Source organism: Pundamilia nyererei, unplaced genomic scaffold (genome assembly GCF_000239375.1).
Source record: "Pundamilia nyererei isolate P.nyererei 1_Seehausen unplaced genomic scaffold, PunNye1.0 scaffold00039, whole genome shotgun sequence".
In the NCBI taxonomy this organism is placed as follows: Eukaryota; Metazoa; Chordata; class Actinopteri; order Cichliformes; family Cichlidae; genus Pundamilia; species Pundamilia nyererei.
The window spans coordinates 1,165,208-1,176,858 of record NW_005187440.1 but is presented as its reverse complement, the minus strand read 5'-3'; the positions used below and the strand labels follow the sequence as shown (position 1 = coordinate 1,176,858).

The 11,651-nt window shown below is 39.5% G+C and overlaps 1 protein-coding gene across 1 annotated transcript in view; it reads right to left on the bottom strand.

Annotated features, from left to right (window-relative positions):
* LOC102194730 (acanthoscurrin-2-like) overlaps window positions 1–11,013 on the bottom strand; it is a 39,257-nt gene extending 28,244 nt beyond the window's left edge. The window contains exon 1 of the mRNA XM_005730856.1: window positions 10,625–11,013. Coding sequence (XP_005730913.1) covers window positions 10,625–10,806 — 182 coding nt within the window. The 5' untranslated portion in view covers window positions 10,807–11,013. The remainder of the gene's footprint in view (window positions 1–10,624) is intronic.
* Between the last annotated feature and the right edge of the window lie 638 nt (window positions 11,014–11,651).

Here is an 11,651-nt window from a genome sequence, read left to right as displayed (position 1 = left end):
ATTAAAGAGAAAGGATATCTTGGCAGGTTAACAAGACCTTCTAACCTGTGCTCAGATCCCATCACACTGACCACCTCTCTGTGAAACCAGTAGCTGTAATATTCCTCCGTTAACAGAAGCATCTAGTTATCTGCTCAATCAGTCACATGGTGACAATGCATTTAGACATGTGGACATAATCAAGACACGAGCTGAAGCCCAAACTGGGAAACACAATGGGGAAGAAAGACGATTTAAGTGACAGCATGGGAGAATTTAGGATAAACAACATAGAACCAACATCCCTTGTATTAACACTTCAGTCTGGTGATGGTGATGAAATGGTGTGGGGGATATTTTTTGGCACACTTTGTACCACCAGCTATTGTTAGTGACCACGTCCATCCCTTCATGACCACCATGTACCAAACTTCTGGTGGTTGCTTCCAGCAGGATAATATACCATGTCACAAAGATCAGCCCATCTCAAAATGGTTTGTTGAACATGACTGTGCTCAAGTGTCTTCCACAGTCACTAGATCTGAATCCAATAGAGAACCTGGAATGGGAGATTCACATCATGGATGTGCAGTTGGCAAATCATGTCAGTCATGTTAATATGATTCAAAATCTCTTAGGAATATTTCCAGCACCTTGTTGAATCTATGCCATGATAAGTTAAGGTTCCAACCTGTTAATAGAACAGTGTGGCTAATAAAGTGTCCAGTGAGTGTATGTACTCTGTGTTTCCGTTACATGGCTCAGCAGAGTTTGGTTTCATCGCCTTTGTCAACTCAAGTATTTATAGTAACTCCCTGCCAATATATATTAAATTGGGCATTCTTTTATGTATTCCTTTCAGACGCAAATTAATATACAATGCAAAAGATCTTTGATATCGCTCAAATATCTTGTTCTGTTTCATTCATTGTAGCCTCCTCTAAATGCTGAGAGCTGAGCTGAAATCCATTTCCTCAGATGATTTCCTGTCTGAACTAACCAGAAATGACGGGAACAGTTCACAAAGTCTGCAACAAAGACATTTTTGAGCATCAGAATTATTCGCACGGTTCCCTTGTTTGAGGAATGATTTGGTCACTTGTATGTCAAAAGACATTTAGATGTCAGCTGTGAACAAAAGCCAAGTTTTGTCACTGAGTTAACGAGTTAGAAAGATGTGATCACGATCTTGAGCTTTAATTTAGCCTACGGTTAGGGCCATCTTCATACTGCTAAAATATCCAGATAATGTGTTTTGCTGCATGAATTTAATCATCTGTATAATGTTTTATTTTGTTTATTTATATGGACTGAAATAGACGATCAGAGCTGATCATGTTGCATGTCCAACTGTAAATATTTTAAATACATTAAGTACAGCTTCCTTTATTGTGTTTTAGGAAATAGTGCTGCAAAGAAATTATTTGTGATAGTTAGAAACACTCTGACTTATACTTTAAAGAACTATAAAGGAATATGAGTGCGGGGTAACTTTAGCAGATTTTTTTAAAATCCATCTATCTGCACTAAAAAGACATTTCAGTAAGAAAGTCAGGTAAGTAATTTCTTTTCAGGAAAACAGTGTGATTTGTCATTTCTGTTTGTTCTTTTAGCATCCATCAAATTAATATCTTAGCCATTGCAAGCCTTTGCTGTGGTAGAGTTGAACACTGTTTTAGATCTAAATACCCCAACCTGACATTGTTGTACAAACTTGGAGTGCTGGCTGAGGTGGTTGAGCCAAAGCTGCACTCTGCTCACTACATGAGGTCAGGGCAAACCGTGCTGGTGTCTCTTACAAATCCCTGCTGAGCCCTAGAAGGGGATGCAGTACTCTAGGACTCACAGCCAAAACCAGGAAATCTCTATAATCTGGACTTTTGATCATCCGTTCACAGAAGCTGAAAGGGTGTGATAAATTCCAACAGACATAGGCTGCAAACAAAAATTGTATTAAATGTTTATGTTAAAGATAGTCTAAGTGCAAATTTGCTATGTCACTAAAATTTCCTCACTAGAGTTGAGTTGTAGTTATACATAAAGTAAACATAAGCATAATACATTACATAGATTCGATTTATCCCAACAAACAAACATTTTTTTACTGTTTAAAATTTTCTAACACTTTAGGTTCCGAAAAACATGTAAAACTTTACCCTAAAGTTCACTTTTTACTGTGTGTGTTCATATAGGTATACAGTACATACTCCTTACAGCCCTTTGGATAGTGAAAGATGTGGTTTCTAAATAGATTTTACCTTCTTATATAGAAATATCCTACACCAAATTAAAGCTACCACATATTTTAGAATTTGTCTTTGTGGAATAGAACTGTTGTTGTGTGGTACATGTACAGTATAAAAACTAACAAAAGGCATTTCTAGTTGTGTCTATGTGGTGAATATTCAGTACTCTTAAGTTTGTACATTCAGTGCATTCCTCATTAGGTGTTTCACTTTAACATTTTCACTTTTTAAGTAAACACTAATTTAAAAATGTATATATATTCATTTAATCTGACTCACATGGCATTCCAATCAGCCAATCGCCTTATTTCTCTGTTTTTCAGTAGATAGCAAAAATGGTACTCAGGCACCAGAATTGAAACTGACAATCTCTTGCATGAGCCAAAAACATTTTGTAGCTTTGGGTTTGATTAAGCAATGTGAACTCTGTATCTACTAAGCAGCAATCACCAAGTTTCCAAAAACTGATTTTTTTCCCAAATTTTCACTTGATGTTGGCTTTAAAATGGAATCAATACCCATAAATCCACATAATAACATTCCCAACTTTGTTTTCGTAAAACAGCTAATTTTCCAACTTCCTGACAGCTGCATAAAAGTGGAAAATACCCACTTTATAGAGTTATATGTTAAAGATACATATAGTTAAGTAGCAAACATTAATAAGTCTGAATATAAGCATAAGGCATGGATGCTTTAGGTACCACTTGAATGTTATTTTATGCTGTTCATCCATTGGTTGTACCAAAAGAAAGTCTAACTCTGGCTCTGGAGTTTCTCTGTAAGTGCATTTAGTTTTCTCACTCATCCAGGTGGCCACGTCAGGATTTAAAAGAAAAACTAGCATGACCAAAATGCCTTCCACAAACCAACTGGTGATGTCTCCATAGTTGCCTAATTCAATCTTGTGTATACAGTAGAGTTTAAGTACCAGTTTATGGTCAAACCCAAAAACTATGACACTTTTTTTCTACAGCAGTTTTCTTAAAATGCAATTAAATTAATCAAAGAATTTAAAAACAACAACAACAAAGTAACAGCTAATACTTGCAGTTCATGTTTCTGTTGTCAGTGGTTTTGTACAAATCTGAATGGCTAAAGGGCATGATGTCAAACTTTTTTCCTAATCAGCAGTGTTGATTTTCTAACACTGGAAAATAACTCGAAATGTTAGAAATGTTCCAGTGTTAGAAAATCAGCACTGCTCAGTGTTAGCCATTGTTAATCTTCAAAACTGACTAGGTTACTTTTAAACATATAACACTGTCAAAAGTGTTAATTTAACACTCAACACTGTTGTATTTAACACTCAGAGTTGTGGACCCATATAGACACCCTCCAGTGTTAATTTAACACTGGAGATTTTGCTGTGTAGTAACACAATCACTAATGCCGGGTGATTTTTACCCGATATAATATAGCCAATAAAAAGTAATCAAATATATCAAAATATGACAACACATGACAAATTAGAGTGGTCTTCTTTTACTTTCAACTGTGCCATGTCTAACAAAATGGGGGGAAAAAAAACCCTCCTAAAACAAAATAATGACTCTGGAAAGCTGGTCTTTGGTCCACCCATTCCTGGGACATTTGAGACTTCCCTGGTGAAGGCACAGGCTCCTCGACACGCAAACAGCTGCAGGAGAGAGAAATCATGTGAATGTATTTGCTCGGGTGTAAATCACCCAGCGATAGTGTTCTAGGGTTAAAAAAAAAAATCCAAGATAAATCCATTATCCACCAGTGTCTTCCAAAGCCTTCACCCCTCGTCCTGCAGATACGTGTATCATTTCTGTTCAATCTATTTCTGGGTTTCATTCATAAGCTCCAGAGACACCATCTATTTGCTGAAAACTAATACTGTCTTGGGCTCTGATATTGTGCTTATTGCCATCTTATCTCCAGATGCCGCCACCCAAACACATTTAGTATTTGGAGGCTCCTGCAAACATGGTCTCCTGATAACAGGTTGTGTAAATATAGAGAGCGTCTGTCTGTCCCTCATCCACCCTCTCACACATTCACACATATACAGTTTGTAAAAATATCATTTTTCAAGTTCACACAATCATACACCTACACATAAAAACTCAAAAACACAACTTGGCCACTGACACATTTGCGTTAACATTTGGAGGTCATTACAGGGGAAATAAGGTGAAGCTAGACGGCAGATTGCAGATTTGGAAACAAAAAAACAAAAAAAACACGCAACATATCTTCTGATGGCTGCTTCTATTCCATGTCACAAGGCTCAGATCATCTGAAACTGGTGTCTTGAAGATGATAATGAGGTGACTACATTCAAGTGGCCTCCACAGTCACCACATTTCAATCAAATAGCACCTTTGGGATGTGGCAGAATGGGAAATTTGCATCATAAATGCACGGCAATTCTCTGATGCTATTATGTCAACATGGAGCAAAATCTCTGAGGAATGTTTCCAGCACCTGTTGAATCTATGCCACAAAGAATTAAGGCAGCTCTGAGAATAAAAGTGGTTCTAACTCAATAGCAGCAATCCATGCCTAATAAATTGTAAAAGTATTTCTGAGAGTTCAAGTTTAGTTTTTAAAATTCTTCAGAGCAACGAATGATTAAATGTAATCAAAAATATTCATAACGACAAAAAAGTCAAATGCTGCATGTTTGGGTACCATTGAATGGGCCATTATGGGGTCTTTTTTATAAAAAAAAGATCTTGCCTCACAAGTTTTACTAGACAATAATTCTGAATTGATTTCTATGATGTGCGTTTCAAGGCAAAAGATTTTTTACATAACTGTTAAAAATTATTTTCATAGCCAGCATCCCATGAAGGTAAAGTGAGAACTACAGGGTGAATAAGAAACTGTGGAATCTAAGTGTTGGCTGAAAGTCACAGATCATTCCCAAGAGGAGGACAGAATATTCCATTTTTTCCTAAGCTGCTGGAAAGCAAGCAGGAGGTTCAGACATCCATATTAAATTACACTCATACCTCAATTTAAGTTTTCTTGTGGTGTTAACAATAAAAATTAATTTTTTTGTCTTTTTTGTCATGTTTAGTCATGTGATATTCTATGTAGTTGTCGTAGAGCTGTTTTTGTGGGGTTCCTGATCGTTTGTAATGATGAGTCTTTCCAATATTTCTGTATGATTTCCCTTTATTTATTTCCTAATGTTTTTCCCTATATAAATCAGTGTTTTAGTAGCAGGTTAGGAAGACAAAACTCACATTTTAAGATAATAAATCATGAAAGAATTTCCTCATTTATTTGCTAATGCTGTCTCGGTGTTCACATGCATCTGCATATGTTTATAATAGTAGCCAGAGCCAAACTAATCACAGAACAGGAGCAGCTTGTTAAGCGCACTAGTTTCCTATCAGTCTTCCAAAAACACGATAGAATTGCCCATAATGCGCATGTGCAAACAACCAAACAAAACCAAACCAAAAACAAGCTACTAGCCTCTCTGCTTGATAAACATCAGGTTTAGTTCATGGAACACAGACATGCCCATAAAAGAAAGAGGATCTATATGATGGCTTGGAGGTAGGCAGGTCATAGACTACTCATATATGGTGTGCCTAACTGCTCTGAACAGCTGGTTGTTGTTTTGTGACAAACAAATGTTGCCTTTGGAGAAGCTGCGAAATGACTTCCGAAGGGCAAACTCTGCAACCTCAAACTCCATAACATAATCAAAGGGTGTTTCTCCCATTTCATCATTAATTTTTTTAATTTTCATTTATTGGCAATTTAAAAATACTGATACAGATATATAGGCTAATAGCCAGGCTCTAATCATCATCAAACATCGATTTTACCCTCACCAACAAAAGACTTAAAGTCAGTCTTTAATCAGTCTACTGATCAGAAACAAAATCATATCAGCACTTGTTCCTGTGCTTATGTGTGAATATAATCATGTTACTCTGAGCAGCAAAAAACTTTAATATTAAAGTTAAATATGCTTTACATTCACACTTAACATGCCAATGTTGCTTTTCTGGTGAAAAAAAGACACATACACATGCAAACACATCTTACATTTGTGACTCTCTTAAAAATGAAAATTATCCTCAAGTGTGCATGTTCCAGAGAAAGTAAAAATACAACAGTGTTCACAGACTCTTTCTCCCTCCAGTGTACACACAAACGCACACACAACAAGTACACACACAGTCTTGCTCCCACTTTTTCCTCACTTTCACAGGTCTTAATAAGAGTTGAAAGAGAATCAATTTTGATGACTGCCAGTGCTCTTAACAGTTACTGCATATATACACAAAACACTGATGTAGTCATGCACAGCACACACTTAAAATAAATGCATACACATCGCAGCCAAAACATGAGTGTGAGTTGAGTCAGATGCAATATGAACACGTGATCCCACAGCAAGGGAATGGTCTGTTCCATATGTGCTTTAGATCTCACGTTCTCTCTCTTCTTCAGTGTCTTTACTGAGTTCTCGCACTCCTCTTCCTTTTGCCATCTGGACAGCAAAACCCATCCCCCTTTTTGTCTCACTCTGTGCCACTTTTTCATTTCATATCTTTAACACATTCCTTTTTTCACTCTATTCTAATTTACTTTATTTAAAATGCAACACTGCAGAATTATCAGCTATCCGGGGATACAGATTTGCATTTTCTTTATATGTACTATCATTTTAATTTTGTATTTAAGCCTTCCTTATACTGGCCTCGTGACTGATATATTCTCATGAAAACAGTGTGCACAAATCTGTGTTTGAGAGTGTCCTCTCCAGACATGTGATGCCATCTCTTAATTCAACAAGTTATCTTAAGTGACATCCATCTGTCAAAGTCCTCCAATGGCAATAGTGATTATTAATGTGAAAAAGTAAGTCAATTTTGGTGATCGCAGGATGTATCCTGTTACTCAGGGGTGAACGCAGCTTGGCTGTTTTCCTTGCTTCATAAACGGCACGCGTGCTGAGACTGTCAACCATTAAAAGCCTTCCCGTTGAGTCATTTGTGAAAGCTGGTCATAGTACCTGTAGCTAAGTTTTATAGTTAACTGACTGCTAGTGGTGGTATGAATAGCTGGTGCTGATGTGATCATTTTTAGGTGTACTGGGACTCAACACCCTGGAAACTTATGAGACTACACAACATCAGCCCAATCTGGACTGGGATCTGGGCAGGACAGCAGTGAATTTAAGACAGGGAATTTTAAACCTCCTAACCAGTGGCATCACACATGTCATAAAAGTCAGCAAATAACATTGATTGGGGAGAAACAAAAAGGCAACATTTTATGACTCTACAATCTGACATGGAGACCATGATAATGGACAAAAACATTGTGCAGCATTGGAGAGTGGAGCACAAGTCTTTCTTTGTCTTTATGAAGTGATTTTTGTTCTTTAACCTCACTGCCATTGAAAAGTGCACCTAATGTACCAGTTATTCATAGTCAAGTCCAGACATCTGAAATCAATAAAGAAATTAGTTTAGCCTCCCACTTATTCTGATGTGAATCTGTCATTTTAAAGCAAGTGAAGTGAAGCCTAGTAACTGAAGTAGTAATTTACAGGTTTTACTCCTAATCAAATGGTCCACTGCTTAACATGTTATTATACGTTTACTGATTGGAGGACATTACATTTTGAATTTATCACAGTCTTTTGCTTCCTTTAGCCTCTGTATATCTATCTATAGATAGATAGATAGATAGGTGTGTGTGTGTGTGTGTGTGTGTGTGTGTGTGTGTGTGTGTGTGTGTGTGTGTGTGTGTGTTCTGTCCAATTAGTCTCAGCATCTATCTCTCCTTATCTAGACTGCTACCTTAAATAGACTAAAAGATAGCTGAAAATAGCTTTAAAAAGGTACTGTTTTCTCCTGTTTACTTAACTTTTGCTAAATCTTACAGTGGCCAGACATGGCAGGAAAGGGAATTAAGATATATTCCTTTGCCTTTATGCTTTACAAAAAAATAAATAAATAAGAGAACTGAGGAGTATACCAGTTTGAAAAGTGAGGGGAAGTGAGAAATAATCTGTAATCATGTGAAATTACAGAGACGGAATGAAAAATACAGACATATGCAACAGAGGGGCAGAAGCAGTAGGAGAAGGAAGGATGATAAGAGAGGACAGCACCCTTTTTTCTATTTAAAAGATGCAAGTATGCGAACGGTGGAGAGCACAACAAATATAAAGAAAGAGGGAGAGGAGGAGAAAAGGGGGGAAAGGGATCAAAGCATGCAAGTGTGCAGAGGAGATGGAGCGAGAGAGAAAGAGATCGAGAGAGAGAGTTATGGGAGCAGGCAGTGAGGCAAAGCAGCGCAGGAGAGGGAGGGAAGTGTGAGAGAGAGTGTGTGTGTGAGTGAGAGGGCGGGGATGAGCAAACACGCTCTGCACGTGATTCAATCTGTTCACATGGCCTTGTATTACACTGTTATAAATACTTAATTTGAGGCGCAGCATGCAAAAAAGAAAAGGAAAAAAGGCCTTTTATATAGAGTGATTTTGAAAATGTGGACAGGAGGCCTGAAATCCAAAATCAGCAGAAAATGCATAAAAGAGGCAGAGGATGCACGACATCACAGCAAACTCCCTAAAGTAGTGTAATGCACCAGTAACACATCAGAGCACGTTCAGCTCTGTTGTCATTTGTCGGAAACGAGCTGAAGCTGTCATCTGCTCTCTGAGTCCCTGCGTTATATAATGATAGAGAGCCCTGCACTTCTCTGCTTTCCTCTCCTATAGAGACATGAATCAAACCCAGGATGTGTCCTAAATAGAACCTGCACACACAGATCCCAGTGTGTGTATGCGTGTGTGTGTGTGTGTGTGTGTGTGTAGACCAGCTGCAGCCCTATAGTCGGGGACTATATCCACAGAGTGTCAACCTGATTAGGTCTCTGTGCACTCGCTTGTCTGCAGAAGGGTTTTTATGGATGAGGTGATACAGTAAGTTGGGATTCCTGGATGGTGGCAAAAACAAAGGAATGTAAAAAATCTGTTTTTGCTCAGCCAATCGCATCGTGTTATGTGAGAACAATGTGGCACAGAATCAGATATTACTGGTCCATCATTTTTCATCTGGTAGTAAGTAAAGCACAGACTGATTAGGTAACATATGGGGTGTGTTTGAGCACTGCTATCGCATGCTATAGATGTTTTATGGCGTCATTATTATGTAGAAGATCTACAGTATGCTGAACTAGGACACAAGATTATGTGTTTTCATCCAAGAGGCTAGATTTAACTTTGCTTAGGCTCTTTGTCGAATGTAATCTAAATATATCCGCTGCACTCAGATATATATTTCATTCAGGCATGCACTGTGATGCAGTGATTAATGCTATCACCTAACAGCAAGAAGGTTCTGGCTTTTGAACCCACTGGTCATCTGGGACCTTTTGCTTCCTCCCACTGTCCACAGACATGGCATTTTAAAAACTTGTCACACACACAATATCCTTACATTAACCAGCTGAAGCCCTGAGTAGAAAATCTAGTGAAGTCAATACTGCACATCTGCCCAGGACATGATCTGGACGTGCTTATGATTTGATTTGGTTGGGTAAGGTAAGAAGCACCGTCTCTGTGAGAAACGGTGGGGCTGCTCATAGTACCAGTAGGCTATACTACGCATCATCAAACACACGCCTACATAGAAAGGCAAGCCCCTTAACGTACACGCACACACGCACGAGCCCCGCACACACTCACACACATTCGGCATACTCCCTTCGCCCATGCGGAAACAAGCGAGGCGATGAAGGCGCTTCGAGCACCCAGCTGCATCCCGTCTCCAACGTAAAACACCAAGACGTGACACTGGCACGCCTCGTAAATGAAACCACGCAGCCTCTGAATTACACAATAATTAGGAGGGAAGAGCGAATAAACATGCCTCGTGCAATACACTACGCCAAAGCACAACCCGAGCCAAGAACGAGGAAATACTATTAGGGCAGCACATGACACCGCGGAATAAAATTATTTCATTCTTGGTGACAAGCGGTCACACAGACCAGAGGGGCACGGCCGTCGTAAGGTGGTTTAACACGCAGTGTCAAACCTATTTGTGGAAATCAGTCTACGTTACAAAAAGAGCCATTCAGTGCAGCTCGTAGTGTTCAGCACCGCGGACAGCTCAGTGATTCTTTTATTTATTTTATTATTTTATTTCACCCCTTACACTCTGAGCATTTCCTCTTTAAAATCCCAAATCCACAAGAGTGGTGAAACACTTTTTAACACCCACGTAATCCCATCCCTGTAAAAAAAAAAACAAAAAAAAAACATTCGCAATCAAGACGGCATCTGCTCTGCTGCTGTCCATCAGCTGTTTCCGTGTTACGGCGCAAATTCGGAGATGCGCTGCTACCCTGAGCACTTCACCCAGTGCTGCTGCTCCTGCTGCTCCTACCTTGTCATTCCCATCCCGGGGCCTCCCATTCCCATTCCTCCACCGGCAGCTGCTCCGTTGACCGGCTTCATGTGCTGTCCTGGTCCCTGCGAGGGTCCTCCAGGCATCATCGACCCCATCATCCCAGCGGATCCCGGCTCCCCGGGCTGCCCGCCGCCCTCCATGCTCGCTTCGTTCCCCATCTCGGTCTCGACTCAGGAGACGGGAGGGGTGTGGAGAAAGGTATTAGGTCAAATCGGCGGTGTCGCTTTTTTGTATCGCTACGTTTTGTGTTTTACTTATGCAGTCAAAAAAAAAAAAGAACTAAGAAGGAGGGAGAAGAAGTGAGACAAAACTGAGCGGAGCGAACTCAGCGCTGTTCCTCCGTCACCGCCATCATCGTCCTCATCCTCGTCAGCTTCAGCACCAGCAGGCTGCCTCCTCCTGACGTGATGACGGGAGCGTGCCGCACGGCCACGGCGGCTGTGAGAGAGAGAAAATGAAAGCGCGAGCGGCGAGAGAAAGCGAGATTAGATTAGATTAGATTTGATTAGATCAAAGTTAAATGAGTCCCGTGGGGAGGAAACAGGGACGCACGGGCGAGATTAGGAAACAAGGAGCACCGGGGAGAGGAATTAAAAGGGGAGTACATTTTCACCTCCTGTTGGTGAGCATAAGAAAAACAAGCACAGATATGAAGAGATTTCAATTACATTTTCCAAGCTCATCTAGGTCTAAATAAACACCGCTTGAATGAGCTTTATTAATTGTAATGCAGAATTTTTCACATTAATTAAAGAAAAAGATGGTAACATCGTGTAGTTTAAAGGTAATTTCCCCTAACCTGTGGACTTAATCAGCCTGTAGACAGAAAAATACCCTAATCCATCACATTTATTAACAAATGTGAATATTTACACTGCAGTGTCGTGCAAGCATGCAAATAACAGCGACTTAAATGTGGAAATGAGGATCACTCTGCCATGTATAGATACACTATGCAAGAGGAGCCTTGTTACCTCTGTGTGTGACCAAAAACTACGTAAAA